The sequence below is a fragment of the Octopus bimaculoides genome, chromosome Z (genome assembly GCF_046866305.1).
Source record: "Octopus bimaculoides isolate indiv1 chromosome Z, ASM4686630v1, whole genome shotgun sequence".
Taxonomy (NCBI): domain Eukaryota; kingdom Metazoa; phylum Mollusca; class Cephalopoda; order Octopoda; family Octopodidae; genus Octopus; species Octopus bimaculoides.
In genome coordinates this window covers 6,699,583-6,716,298 of record NC_142944.1, presented here as the reverse complement: position 1 = coordinate 6,716,298, position 16,716 = coordinate 6,699,583, and the positions used below count along the sequence as shown (strand labels likewise).

General features: G+C 31.9%; 1 protein-coding gene across 14 annotated transcripts in view; it reads left to right on the top strand.

The window, feature by feature from the left end:
- Positions 1 to 16,716, top strand: part of LOC106869485 (uncharacterized) — a 398,751-nt gene that overhangs the window by 162,858 nt on the left and 219,177 nt on the right. For all 14 annotated transcript variants that reach the window (XM_089365456.1, XM_089365452.1, XM_089365449.1 and 11 more), the window contains 2 exons: positions 6,362 to 6,440; positions 9,142 to 9,266. In XM_089365456.1, coding sequence (XP_089221582.1) covers positions 6,362 to 6,440; positions 9,142 to 9,266 — 204 coding nt within the window. The remainder of the gene's footprint in view (positions 1 to 6,361; positions 6,441 to 9,141; positions 9,267 to 16,716) is intronic.

Here is a 16,716-nt window from a genome sequence, read left to right as displayed (position 1 = left end):
AAATATTGTTCACTCTTTAATCATTTAGTGTTTAAACCGGCTGTATCCGGCCCAAATATTCCACCCATTTTATGCTCAAACTGGCCAGAACCAGCATCTCACACCTACCCTGCAATGCCATTCTAAAAATAAGCAATTATATCTTTCAACTCTTGAAGCTACAAGATAATACCAGATTAATTAATGAATAAGGATTACTGTTGACATATTAATCTGAACGCTAAAGGGTTAAGAAGGTAGGATGTGATTTAAGTGGTTTTGGCTGCTGCTATTTCTAGCAGAGTGAGTAACTATATAGAGGGTCCTTTGTTGGTTCCTCATCCCTTGTGGTTTTGTAACACATCAAGCTGCAATCTTTCAAATTCCATTTTTATTAATTGAGTTAATTAATTTTCTTTTTTTTTTAAATCTTATCTTTGAGTTATGGCTTATGCCCTTTTTTGGATATGACAAAATAGGCGTGAAACAAAATTACAAATAAGAATTAAGAAATTAATAAGAATGAGACCTTGTAGTTTAACTTGGATATTTTTTAGTGTATATTTTTTCAGATGGTTTAAAAAAAAATTTTTTTTGATTTAAATTTAGATAAGTATAGATCTAAAAATTAGATTTACATGATGTAGTGAAAAAAAAGGGTTAAATTAGTCAACATGACATTCATTATTTTAAGAAATTACTGTGTTTTCCATTAAAATAAATCTGTTTTACAATTATCTTCTTTAATCATAAACTAAATAAATCTAAGTTTATATAGTCATGGTTTGTCTATGTTTCTCTATCGTGAAAGCACAAAGCTAAGTGTTTTGGGTATTCAGCTCGAGATCGTAACATCACGAGTTCAAATATTTTGTAGCACATTGAGTTCTTGAGCAAGACTCTTTATTTCACGTTGTTCCAGTTCACTCAGCTGGCAAAAATGAGTTGTGTTTGTAATTCAAATGGCCAGCCTTGTGATACTGTATGTTGCACTGAATCTCTTTGAGAATTATATTAAGGGTACATTATTTACATTTGATGGATATGTGTCCTCATCTTGTTTCTTGTTAACACAATGTTTCGGCTGATATACCCTCCAGCTTTCATCAGGTGTCTTGGGGAAATTTCCAACCTGGGTTCTCATTCCTAAGGTATTTTTCAATGTTATTTTTATTATTATTCAAATCATGGACATATGGCGTAGTGGTTAACCCTTTAGTGTTTGCATTATTCTGCCAAAATTAATGCTTTTTTATCCACATTGTTTTGAACTAATCATGCATTACCTTGTAGCTATGAGATCTTGATGAGGTAGCTGTTAATTTTTAAAACGATATTGTAGGGTTGGTGTGAGAGCCCAGATATGGCCAGTTTGAACATAAAACAGCCAGAATACTTTTGGCCAGATGTGGCCGGTTTAAATGCTAAAGGGTTAAGAGTCAGGCTACTAACCCCAAGATTCGAAGTTCGATTCCAGGCAGTGACTTGAATAATAATAATAATAATAATAATGATAGTATCGAAAAATACCTTGAAATTTCCCTAAGACACCTGATAAAGGCTGGAGGGTATATCAGCCGAAACGTTGTGTTAACAACAAACAAGATGAGGACAAATATCCGTCAAATGTAAATAATGTACATAATTCCTCATCTCTTAAATATAGAACTGTACATTAAGGGTACAGGTGTTGGTGGAGTACTCAGCCATTTGCATGTTAATTTCATGAGCAGGTTGTTCCATTGATCAAATCAACTTGTTGCCATAACCAATGGAGTGCCAGTAAAATGTTTATCTATAATCCTATCATATAACAAAATATTACCAAATAAATAAAATATTAAAACTGAATAAAGATAATTTTTTTTTATATGCTACCAGAAAGTTTCTTTTGTAAGGGCTAAAGAATTGTATTTAAGACTAGTAGAAGTATTCATTGATACCTGGGTATTGTATCATACTTTTTCTTTCTTGTCTTTGGGCAGTAAGTGTTATTTCCTATTTGCTTCTATTTAGAAATCAAAAGAAATGACTACTGTTCTCTTCAAACTTTGCTTTTTGTGACCTGGACATCAAAGTTTTGAAACTGACCTATTTTCCTTTACATTTCAGACAGATTCAGTTCTGTATTGCTGAAACAAATAACATTATAGCAAATATTCTGCTCAATATAACAGATTTGCTTGTCAGTTGCTTGACCTTAACCACTTAAGCATGACCCTTAGTGGCTGACAATTTGTGGATCTCTGATGATGAGTAGTAGTGGGAGAGAATCATAGCCATGTGTTATAAATGTAACAAAAGCAAAGTTTGAAGGAAATATTAGCCATTTTTCATAATTTCTAGGAGTGAGTAAATAGAATATAACAGTTGCTACCAAAGGGCAAAAATCGTGTTATACTTTGTAAGATGAGAGGGTGATATTTCAGGGATAGTTGGCTGCTGTTTCTAATATTTTGTGATATCAGGTACAAGCTGCCTTGGTTAATATATACCTAATATAGTTGGGTGTGATTTGAGGGAGATTTGGTTACTTATTTCATTCTTGTTGGTACAATGTCGGTGTCTCATCTGTTGCCTCATATATGCATAAGCTAATAGTGTTATTTGACTTGGCTGCTATATCTATCAAGTTGAAATATATAGTGGTACCTCATTGATTGGATTCAGAAGGCAATCAGAAAAGCAGCCAACTTTTAATCAAACCTATCAGATCTAGCAATGATGTGGAGGTTTCCTTTGATGGGTCAAACATACTTATGTGCATACACAAGGCAGTAATTTGTGGTTTGAGGTGAAATACAGCTGCTATTTCTATATAATGGAAGTCTTATGTTGATTGGTATCAAAAGGGTTAAACTTGATGTCATATGCTATATGCATGTATATTTGATATATACTGTAAAAGCTCATGTAATATGTGCACCTGTGTAATTTACGCACATGATTTTGTTAAAAAAAGCTTCTATTCATGTAGAATTCACACCTAAAAGTTTTCAGAATTGCCTATATAGCCAGGGGAAAATGGTTTTCAATTTAATTGTATTTAACCTAATTTCACTTACTTATGAATAGTTTTATTAAATTTTCATTAAATAAAAATAATTTCAGGTTTTCACATTGAAAGCTATTAAATTACAGTGTTTGTGTTGTTTATAATAAACTTTATTTTACATTTTGTTGCCCACAAGAGATTATGTCCGATCTTTAGCATGCTTCTGTATATCTTCTCAAATCATGATCACAGGAAAAGTTGTTAAGAATTACCAACAAAAACAAAGCTGATAAATATGCACAGATGCTGCAAATTAAGTTTAATTACTGTAAACATCAGTTTGGATGACACTTTACTCAACTGACAGAGGAAGGTAACCGATCAGATTGATTATGTAAACAGAATTCTTTTCTGCCTATACTTGTTGGGACCTTTGATACAGATTATCGAAGTTTTAATCCTTTTCACACTTATAAAATGTCAAGCAAACTTAAAAATTTGTCATTACCATTATTGTCAGCATGGGCAGAACTTATGCGAAGGAGAAATTAAATATGTTGAATATGCCTTTGAATGTGGCAATAGAGCCGTCAGAAGGCATTTTAATGTTAATGAAGCCAATGTTTGAAATTGGTATAAACAGTATGACAAACTGTGCCTAGTAATAAACAAACAAAAATAAAAACATACAATCAAGATTATCCATATCTTTACATTTTTTTCAGTCAAGAATATCCATATCACTATGTATGTCAATGGTGCTCCATTGCAATAGATAGAAACTGCAAGCAATGTAAAATATGGCCTAGACTGTGTTTACTAGCATGAACGTCAGACTTCAAAAAGTAGTTGACCATTAAATGGTTTTAGTAAATTTATACAGAAAAAGTAAGCATTATACTGTCCAGCATAAATAAAAGTCAACGTCATTATATTTAAGCCATTATTTTTTTCTGTAAAAACCTATTCTGACATTAAACGAGTCAGCTTCCGGTACAAATGTTTACATTTTGTACGTTTTTTTTCAACAAAAAAAATTTCAAAAACAATTTCTGGAAATGATCTACTCACGTAATTTATGCACCCACTAAAGTTTATTTTTATTTTTGCGAGAAAAGTGCGTAAATTACATCAGTTTTTATGGTATATCTATTGACATGATTTGTTTTGTTGTACAGACTTATGTAAGGTTTTTGTATGACAATTGTGTTAAGCTCAATGTATGTTTGCTCTAGTCACAAACTAATATTTAAAAGAATTACAAGTCTTTCTTTCTTTCTTTCTCTCTCTCTCTCTCTCTCTCTCTCTCTCTCTTTCTCTCTCTCTCATTCAGTTGTAATCAGCTTTGACAGTTGAGGATTTTACATAGTGATTAGTTAGATAGTTTACAGAAGTAATTGATGAGAAGCAGAAAGACAATTGCATTGAATAATTTTGAGCTGATTGAAGTGTTCTCAAAATATTGATATTTTTAACTTTAAGATGTCTTTATAATTAAATGGGGACTTAATGGCATGATTCTTGCCATACAGTGATAATGCCTACTTTAGGTGATTAGAAAATATCCATGTTACAGAGCAGCTCTTTAGCTGAATAGAAATTTAAATGAGGAATATTCCTTTCTTTTGCATCTCTTATCAAAAGGAAGATATGTTAGGCACTCAGAGACACATATGTTATAACTGGGGAAAAATGGTAGAAAGAAACAAGGTAGCTCTTGTAATGAAGAAGATTATCAAAAAAGAATGTGTTTAAATTAAGGATTTAACATAGTTTTGGATGAATGAAGGTTTGATGCACAATTTTAGAAAGAAAAAAAAAAGAGTAATTTTTGTGTGAATAATATTTCTGTTGTGGAGGGTTAATTTATTTGTTCACAAGAATGTTTGTATGTGAACCTAGTTTCTTTTGAGAGTGAAGCTTTTCTATCAAAGGTCAAATAAATTAGAAAACAAAGGAGCAAAAGGACACTATGGGAATAATTGAAAGAACCTAAAAGAAAAAAAAAGAAAAAAGAAAAAAATTAGCCTAAAAATCCTTCATACTGACAGGAGCTACAAGAGAAAAGAAAGAAAAGTTGTTTATCAATGTTGGTCTATATTGTCAGTAAGATTATAAAAATCTTCTAGAGTACATGTACTTTCAAAATTTATTTCTGACTTCAGCATAAGAATGCAGATTTTTATTTTTTTCTGGCCCCGATACATTCCTTGTTTTATTAACTTCTGGAGGGTGAAAAGCAAAGTTCAATCCAAGGAGATTTGAACTCAAAGTGTCAAGGAATGTAAGTGAATACTTGCAAAGCATTTAATTTGTCACTTTATCAGTGCCATACACAAACTTTTAATAATGGTTTTTAAATTTTAGCACAAGGCCAGCAGTTTTAGGGGAAAGAGGATAGCTGATTACTTTCTGTGATATCATTGCATTTGAGGTGGTAAGCTGGCAGAATCATTAGCATTCTGGGCTTCACACTCTGAGTTCAAACTCCGCCAAGTTCAACTTGGCCTTTCATCCTTTCAGGGTTGATGAACTAAGTACTAGTTGCATACTAGGGTTGATATAATCAACTTGTCCTTCCCCCAAAATATCAGGTCTTGTGCCTTTAGGAGAAAGGAGATTATTGCATTTAAGGCTTCATAGCTTGTGGGTCGTGTGCTCTGTGTATAAATAATGTACATAAAACCAAACTTCAACTGAAGAAGAAATACTCACTATGTAAAGGTAGAATATGGGGTTTATTTTCACAAGGGAGAATAGTAATTGTGATTTGGAATTTTTGCTGGTATACTCTTCCCTTTAAAAATTAATTTGTGTATGTCAAAAGAAATTCATATTATTTACAGTTTAAATTTGTGATACAAAGATTAAATGAATAAAATTAGAATTTTAATCCAATTTTTAATCTTGCCACACATTTCCATTCTCTTGGTTGGTGCTTAATGTCTGAGAAGAAATTAACTTGGAATTGATGAAAGTTTCTGATCCACAAGAAAAGATTAGTTTCCTGTCTGATTAACATTATGAAAACTATCTATTGATCCTTTCAATCACAGTAATTATGAGATCAAGTGTTTTTTTTTTTTTTAGTATTCTGTTAATCTTTTTACTGGTTTTAGTTAATCTGCCACTATTATAGGACCACCACCTTTTACTTTATTTTATTTTTATGTGTTTGTTTTTACTTTAATCATAGTTATAGTGAGCTGTACCTTCATACCTATTTTCCACAATTTGTTCTAGATTAAAATCTTAGAAATAAATTCTACCTTAAGAAATTTCATTGTTTTTTTATAATTTTCTTGTATATTTACAATGTTTCTTTAAAAAAAAAAAATCCGTTGATCTCTTCATTGTCTTAATTTTTATTTATTATTTATTTTACAGACTTTCATAAATGATGTACGAATTCCCGAACAAGAATATATAACATTGGAAGAAAAATATACAATACGCCTTGGATATTATATCCTTTGTTTAATATAAAATTCAACCAAAACTATCAGGTTGTACATTTTGAGTAAAATTCCATTCTTAGTCAAAGCATCATATAATCAAACAGGATATGAAATACTACTCTGCTAGTGTGGTGGTTGAGTGTAGTGGTTCAAATCCAAGTTATGATTTTAAAAATAGAGTGACTGGGTCAATGATTTCAAAGTCAAGTCTTTTTTAAATGTTTGAGGATGTCTCTAAGATGATTGGTTTGTGTGATGTTGCATCACAGGGTTTTTTTTTTTTGTTTTGTTGAGTTTTAGAATTATAATAGTTTTAGATTCTGGGAATTGATTATTTGTCTGTGAAGGCATGTAACCTAGTGGTTAGGGTGTTGCTCTCACAATTTAGCGATCATGGATATGATTCCTGGACTGAGTGGCTCATTGTGTTCTTGAGCAAAGCACTTTCATTTCATGTTGCTCCAGTGCACTCAGCTTAAACGGGTAACCCTGTGGTGGACTAGCCTTCCAATCAGGGGAAATGTTGGCCACTTGTCTAGCCAGCAGGGTGGCATCATTCAAAAGTTAAAACAATGCAAAACGTTGTCACCAGCAATGTAACAACATTTGATAGTCTGCTCGATCAGATGGTCACATGATATGTATTTGTAGATACACTATTGGTGCGTGCAGGGGATTTCTTCAGGTTCAAGATACTTTAGGGTTTTATAAATAATAAATGCTCTCTTTTAAAGCCTAGCCAGGCTCATGGGCCCAGTTTTCCGGTTTCAATGGCGTATGTGTTCCCCAGCTGGACGAGACGCCAGTCCATCGCAGCGTTACTCATTTTTGCTAGCTGAGTGGACTGGAGCAATGTGAAATGAAGTGTTTTGCTCAAGAACACAACACGTTGCCCGGTCCAGGAATTGAAACCACAATCTTATGATCATGGTGCTGACACCCTAACCACTAAGCCACGTGCCTCCACTTAGGGTTTTAGGGTTATGTTTATAATTTCATAAGCCATGAAATTTTTGAGTTTTTTTTTTTAAATTAACCTATTGTTCTTTTTTTTTTTGGTTGGGTGTGTGTGTTTTTCTGATAAAATGAAGTGGTCCAAATTATGATCTAAGTGGAAGGTGCATATTTTATAGTTCTATTTTCCTATACATTGCTGTAATCTTTTAGAGAAATATTTTAAAAAAGTATATGAGTATGGCAGTTGTGATGATGTGATCAGATCTCTATCAACATACATAGTGCAGATGAAGTGTGAACACAATGCATAGCAGTACAATGTCTGGATTAGTAATATACTATCCACTGGGCAGTCAACTAATTATTTTTGAGTGGCCTGTAAATTCAGCATATCAGATAGCATTTTGTATCCATTTGTCGGATCAACGTTTTCTCTTTTATTTTGGAGTTAGGGAATGCAGCTCCACCATCAACCTTAACTGAACTCTATCAAACCAGCTCTTCTTCATAAGTTGCAATTTATAGCATTTGAAAAAGATATTACTAACATTGAATTATATTTACACTTTGGTTTTGTATTCTTATTAGATGAATAGTTGAGATGGTTGAAATCTCTCATTTGCAATGTCTTTTACATATTCTGGCAAGTAAACCAACCCTTGTTTCACCTGCGATTTTTCAACCTACATATCTTAACTTGAGTCAAATGAAGGTCTGAAAAATAATTTTAAAGATTTGTATCCAATATAGTGCAGTGTTTACGGCACAAGTAAAATGAAATGCCCCTATTTGAATGGTATGCTTTCAATTAATCTGGTCAGACAACCTGCCTGCATCAATTTAAATCTCCTATACCAGACACCCCATTCAAGAAATGTGGCATGAATGTCTTGGTCTTTTCCTAGCTGAAATATCTCATCTGTGCATGCCATGACTACGATAATAGCAGTAGTTCACTAACTGAACTGGTTGATCCTGGTTGTTGGACATTTATTTCTGTTCATCCACTCAGCATCTTGTGATATTTGCCATTGACCCAATTAGTTCATCTGCTGAAATAGTTCTCATTCTTACTAATAATAAAGATTGAAATTTATAAATTTACTTCAGAAAATTAACAGAATTTTTATAGATTCCAATTTAAATATATCAAGAGTATTAAAATAAGAGATGGTGATGGCAGCTGCATGCCTTCAAGAAGAGAATGGATAGTACGAGGTGAGTGATGTATGTCAATATTGAGTGACCTACAAGAGAGGAAGTGGTGACTAGAAGTGTGTGTGTGTGTGTGTGTGTATTTTATGACTCAGACATAGCAATACATTCATACTTTAGAGTAAGCCATCAGGTTGAGAGTTAATATTAATTAATGAATGACTAATAAGAGGAATTATGCAATCAATGTTCATTAATTTACAGCTGTTTCTGGTATAATTAAGCTAGTGTCCAGAGCTGAGCACTCATTATGTAATTCTATAATCAAGTTTATATATAATATACAGGCAAATACGAAATTTGAATATATGGTTAGGTTGATTTGTAATTTTAACTTATACTTTAATAATTTATTTTGTTCTAAATCTTTTTGAATACTATCCTTTTTTTTTTTTATTAAAAATGAAAAAAGAAATAATACTCAGAATAAACATACTGATATTTAGTAATGTTTAAGTTTGTAATAATCATTTCTCAACCCTATTTTTATTTCTTCATAATTTAAGAGATCTCTGTATTTTCCCTTAACCATTGTACCTCAGTCAGTATATTATATAGAACAGGTATTTGATACTCCATATAATGTTGAAGAGGAGAACGGTTCCCCTGATAGAATAACTACATGGCCTTCAAATTCTCATGAAACAATGGAAGAAGTTGATGTAAGTATAATAATACATTTTATGTTATTAGTAAATATTAATAAAAGGAAATTGAGAAAAGAAAGACGTTTATGTTCCCAAGAATATTAACCCATTACCTACCAGTGATCTCATATGAGATCACTTAAAAATTACAAATTTCATAATTATCTGTCAATATTTACACATATCTAACCTTTTTGCTATATCTACTAGGTATATTTCTCTGATATTTAAATGAGGTTTGCTAATTTTTCACCCAGTATCTCGCTTATTTCTATTTAAAATGTTATTTTGATCATTCCAGCATGTTTCTAAGGCTGTTTTATGCTAGAAATCAAAGTTTCATAAAAAAAATTCCAGTTAATTGAATTATGGGAGGTAATGGGTTAAGCTCATCTTTAGAGAGCATATTTACAATTATTCACTGTCTTGCTCCTGGATAAAAAGCTAGCACATAAATTCACATTATGCTGTAGTAGCAGTGCTATAATGTAAACATTACCAATGCCATATATTTTAATGTATATGTGTTGTTTAAATGTGAGAGGCTATAGATTTTCATCCAGGGAAAATTCCTTTCATGATGTATAGTGTTAAAAACCACAATATACTTCAGAACTAGATGAAACAAAATCACCCCAGCGTATAATTTTATTCTTGGATGTATACATATTTTCTGAATGGTTTCTGACTAAGAAGCTTTATTTTTATTACATTTTTATGTAATAGATCATTGGTTCTCATTTAATTTGTAGCAGAACTTAAAAGAAAAAAAAAAATCACAGATCCCATATCGACATTTTATACACAATCTCTGCTACCCTAAAATGCTAAATGAAACAAAAACTGTTTTGGAATTTATTCATTTGTATATGAAAGAAAAAGCAGCATGAAACTTGTTTTAAATATGGTGAAATGCTACTTTTTACTGAAGTAAACTTTTATTAAATTTTATTAAAAGGCATCTTGTTGACCTCTAGGATTTTTTCTACAGAACTCTAGGGTTCCCTAGAACCCCTTCTAAGAGCCATTGTATTATACTACTTCATTGTTAAAAACAAAGGCTCTTAGTTTGAATCCAGTATAGGACAAAGTATATACCCAGGAATAAGATACCTCTTGACAATCTGAAGTGAAACCAGCCACAGTACAGTGAAAATATAAGCTTTGTAAATTATACATTCTGTAGTTTTAATAATGAGAGGAATTATAATTTGACAACAATTCATATCAGGCAGTGATTTAAAAGAATATTTGCATACAAATGCAGTTTCCAAAATAATTTGGAAACTGTTTTAAATTTTTTGTTTTTCTTATTGTCCCTTAACGTATGTATATATTCAGAAACAGCATTGTATATCTAGTGGTTTGCACAAGGAAAAATGCTAATATTAAATTTTTAAAATAATTTTATTTCCAAAGACATCATAACTTGAAGATTGTTAATTTTTCCAGATTCTAATCCTACAATTCATATATTTCATTGTATAATACTAATATATATATATATATATATATATATATATATATATATATATAAAATAATACAAATAATATGTGAGTATATGCATATATACGTACATGTATGTACATACCTACATCTACATGTATATATAGATGCATATCTGGGTACAGGATGTCACAAAAAAACGCGGACAAAATGAAAAACAGAACATAAACAGAGCACAGAAAACAAACAGGCCACATAGAGAACATTTTCTTCATCAGCTGCCCCTATTCTAAACTAAGCATTTCGAAGAGTTTATATATATATATCTATATAAATCTTACATACATACACACATGTATTTATGAGGTATTACTAGTTTCAGCCAATTGTATGTGGCCATGAAGGACATACTCATAATATAGATTATATTGGAAACATAACTGTGCTTGAGTTTAATCTGTTTTTTTTTTTAATAACTTTCTATTTCTTTATTAGTCTTTGTTTAGTTAAGGACAATAACATTCCTAAAAATCTATTGTTTGAAGACCTTCTTTCCTTCATCTTCTGAATGAAGTGGTGGTAGTTGCATATTTTGCAGTGTTTTCATACCAAACAGCAAAGGGTCATGAGAATAATGTTGTTACTGTTAAAAATTGTTGTAGCTGTGCTTAAAATTGCATGGTGTCTATATGTTGATTTTCTTTTTTTTTTTTAAGTTTGTATTTTGTCATTAGTTTGGAACTAAAGGTTAAGCAATTTTAAACCCTGCAACAATGATTTCATCAGTTGCATTATTCCCCCTGTTCCCATAGAAACCTACTACAAAAACAAGTGTGACATGTTTTAATGTTTCTTTTGTTCTCTCCCTCCTTCCTTCTTTGCGTTTCTCTCTCCCTGTTTTTGTGTGTGAGGATATTTCTATCTTTTAGCTTTTACTTGTTTCAGTCATTAGACTATGGTCATGCTGGGGCAATGACCGTAAAGAATTTTTAACTGAACAAATTGAAACATTTTTAAAGCTTGGTACTTACTCTATCAGTCTCTTTTGCCAAACTGCTAAGTTATGGGGGACATAAACACACACATGATAGGCAAATTTCGGTTTCCATCTACCAAATCCACTCACAAGGCATTGGTTGGTTTGAGGGTATAGTAGAATACACTTGCCCAAGGTGCCATGCAGTCGGACTGAACCTGGAACCTTGTGGCTAGGAAGGAAGCTTCTTACCACACAACCACAGATGTGCCTATGTATGAGGAGAGGGAAAGTGTTCAGTTTATAAATTGTAATGTGTGTGTGTCTATCTCTTTCTCTCTTTATATCTGTATGTGTATATTTGTGTGTGTGTGCATGTCTTTGTGTGTACTTCCAGTGTTGAAAAGCATTGTTGTTAAATGTCCAGTCAACTGTGTCACATCATCAATGTTTAAACAAGTGTGAACAGTTGTCTCATTCTGTACAAATCATGGTAAGACTGTACATCACCATTGCCACTTCACTCCTGAAGATTAGGCTGAGGAGGTCTTCAAAAGAATGTTGTTGTTGCTTCTAGTTAAACATAAAGAACTAACAATGAAATATCATCACCTCTTTTGATTTGTTGGGTAACACAGGTTTTCCTTAAAAATTTTCCAAAACATTCTGTAACTGTACATTTATTTTTGCTTGGTTCTACATTATTTCTCTTTCGTAAGTTTTCATCGGGTAATTCTTAGGTATCCTATGCTTCAATCTAAATCTAGCCTTACTAAACAACCTTTCAGTTTTCCTAACATGTAGCCTACTCATCTTCATGTTTGGTATTTTTGCCCAATGGGTTCCAGCTTGGTTTTTGCCCAGAAGTTTTTGTTGCTCACATAATTTCTAGATTTCTAATGTTTAGGATGCTTCAAGTACCACTGAAAATTTGAAACTTTCTGAGGATATTTTTGAGTTTATTTGTAATGACTTGGCAAACCCATGCAGCAGGATGGGTTTGATGTTGCTATTCAGGGTTTAATATACCTGGACAGAATCTTTGTCATGGCCCATGTTGGTGCCTTGTAAAAAGCACCTGTGCTAGTGCCATGTAAAAAACTGCCAATGACAGTGTCACATAAGAAAAGCACTTGTGTTGGAACCATGTAAATACCATCTGTTCTGGAACCATGTAAAAAGCATCCAATACATTCTGTAAAGTGGTTGGCATTAGGAAAGGCATCCAGTTGTAGAAACCGTGCTAACACAGACAAATGGAGCCTGGTGCAGCTCCACGGCTTTCCAGTTCTTGCCAAACCATTCAACCCATGCTCGTATGCAAAACGGATGTTAAATGACGATGATGATGATACTATGTAATATTAAAGGCTTCACTCACTCCCCTTAGTCACATTGCAATGTACTCCCCTTCCAACGTATTCCTAGTTTGGTGCCAACCTTTAAAAAAATCATTAACGAAAGACTAAACTTGAATGCAGTTATGTCCTCGGTCTCTCTCTCTCTCTCTCTCTCTCTCACACATATACACGTGTATATTTGTGTATATATTTTAAAACTAAGGTAGCTACTCAAGTTGCAGACTCTTGGTATGAAACTCTGCAATGAACAAAACCTCAAGTCACAGTTTAAATAAATACATGAATAAACTCAACATTATGCAACACGTACAGTTCCATCTTGTGTTTACAAAACTGTAATATTTGGCAATCTCTCTTTCTCTCTCTCCCTCTTTCTGTTTGTCTGTCTGTCTGTCTGTCTGTCTCTCTTTCTATATCCATAACATATGGTGTAATCTATTATGTGGTGTGAATTGTAAACATACTTAGAGTTTATTGATGTAAACTCACCAAAAGAATTAAAGCATCAGTTAAACTACCCTGGAAAAAAGAAGAAACAAGTCTCATCCTTGACATTGGGCAATCTTATCTATTGCTGGCATCAACCCTCAATTTTGACTGCAAAGCTAAATGTGCATATATCTATATATGAATGTATGTACATATATATACACACACACACACACACACACACACACACACACACACACACACACACACACACACACACACACACACACACATAATATACACACACACATATTGATATACTTATGGATGTATCGATGTATGTTTACATGAATATATGCATATACAGTTATATTTTTGTGTGTGTGTTCTGTCTGTACATCCTTCCATTCATCGGCCCATCCATCTATACAGTCGTCCGTTACTTGAAAAACAGTTACAGTTTAGTAACAGAAAGGGCATCTGGCTGTAAAAATAAATGCCCCCACCCTATGTGTTCATCCAACATATGGTAGGGTGTCAGGCAAATATATGGTGTGTGTGTGAGTGCGTACATATATATGTACATATGGGTGTGTGTATGTGCATGTATGTATTATGTCAACATATGCATACACATCATGCACCGTCATATTTGACATTGTATGTATAAGTATATAAATGTGTATATGTGATGTCTATGTATTGGCATGTATCAGTTGTGTATGCATATGTGTGCACATACAAGTGCATGTAAATACATATTTACATATGTGTGTGTGCGTGTGGTAATGTGTTTTGAACTACCTTGATGTAAGTGTATATTATTATTTTGAAATTCTAAACTTGTAAACATCATGATGGGTAATGAAATTGAATATATTTCTCTATTTCTCTATCCTGAAAACTGGCAAAAACTTTGGTCCTTACCCCCACCAAAACAATATTATGAATTTTTGCCTTCACTCCTGTAAAATAATATAAAGCTTAATGCCAATTTAATAGAGAGAAATACAACAGGCCTATTGTTTTGTTTCTCTCTTTTCCTGTTTTGTGTTGGTCCTTACGTTATCTAATATCAATTATGTAATCCAAGTCTTTTGCAGGTTTCATTAACAATTGTTTTTCATTGTATATATTGAATGCATTTTATTTTGTGACACACTATTACCTGTATATATATATATATATATATATATATATATATATATATATATATGTATATATATATAGTTTTCTATATGTGATAGTGGATTTTCATCGATGAGTTCTTGAAACTTGGTTATTTTCCCTAAAACTATATATTTTATATATATTTTATCTATAAAGCTCAATTTAATTTTAATTTTTTATAAATTGATTTTAATTGAGTTTTTACCTGTAATTTGGATTTTGTCCCTAATATCATTATTATATATATATATATATATATATATATATATTATAGTGTGGAAGATGTATATGAGTCATTCACAGTTACACAATAACTATTAACTTTTCTTAAACATTTATCATTTGGTATCAAAAATCTTCTTTATACCAACCACAACATGATCACTGACATGCCTCCACTGTAACTGGAAACTTTGTCAGTGACCAGGTTGTAGTTGGTGTGATGAAAATTTTGATTTCAGATAATAAGTGTTTAATTGAAGTTAACAGTTTTCCTGTTTTTGAACAACTAATATGTATCTTCCATGCTGTAAATGTTTTAGTTTCAACATACAGCTGCAGATCAAATCACTTGCCAGGCAAGAACATCTAGAATTATGTATTATATTTTTATGTCACCATAAGCAGAGAAATAATGGAAAAATACTATTTAATATAATTATTAGTTACACAAGCAGTATTAATGCCAAAAGGCAATCTATATATCCAACTTAATGTGGATGTATTGTAAGAATGCTGAATAATACAATATTTGGATTTTTTTTACTATACATCCTCGTTAAGTTGATTATAAAAATTGCCTTTTGTTTGATATAAATATCGATGAGGATTTTAATTTAGTGAGGGATTTTTGTGGGTGAAATTTTTGAAATGAATTATATTTTTCATGATGTTTAGGAAGTAGTAATATAGTTGCTGTAGATCAGATGAACTTTGAAGTTTGTTTAATTCTGTTGCTGGCACTGAAATACTGTGCCTTGAGCAAGTGACTAAATATCCCCCCCCCCCCCATCTAACTTACTTGGCTGCAGAAATAACAGGCAAGTCTTATTTAAATTACATTTTGTCATATTAAAAGAATGAAGGATTTCATTAGTGTAGATCTAATCACAGTATCTGAAACAAAAGAAGAAAAAACCCTGTTTGGATTGCTTTTGATCATGGATCTACACAAACAAGATTTGCTTGGGATCAAACAATAATACAGCAACAACGACCTGCTTGTATAGCAATTTAGAACAGAAGATAAAAAGTCCTCCGATTAAGTCTACAAGCAGATTGATGTTCCATTTGAGTATATTACAAGCAATATATATATGTCAAGCTATTACCTCCCTTACATCACTCCATTCTTCATTTTTCTCATTGTTTAAAAAAACAAAGAAGGTTTCTCATTCAGTGAAGCATATTAAAGTTTAAAGTTATTGATCAGCTGATTATCAAATTATATCAATTAGTTATTTCAAATGTATTTTGCTACATTATCATTTTAATTTTCTGTTTTGAAATTTAAGATAAAATTTTAGAATGTGTCAATTTAATGCTTATTTGCTTATATTTTTTTTTTCATTCATGCTTATTTTGCTTATATTAAAATTTGCATATTTATTTTTCATCTGTTAAATTATTCATAAGGATAAGAAGTCACATGAATATGTAATTTAATGCTTAAACTAATGCTTACAAATAAGAGAGGAAAGAAAGCAACGATAAAAAGGAACAGCTTTTTGCGTTCTTAATCACATTAAGGGTGGGATTTATCGTCACTTAGGCAACCATTTTATTCTTTATTCTATGAGGGTGAAAAAGAAATGAAGTAAAAAAAATGTAAGTAGCTATTACACTGAAGATAAAGGTTAATAAAATGTTTGTTGCTATGACGATGCGATGACACTGGGTACAGAATAACTCATATCAAGTAATAATGACTTTGTTTGTTCTTGACAGTAAGGTTCTATAATAATAATAATAACAACAACAACAACAATAATAATAATAGAAAACATAATAACAACAACAACAATAATAATCTATTCTACTAAAGGCACAAGGCCTGAAATTTTGTGGCTAGTCCCCTCCCTA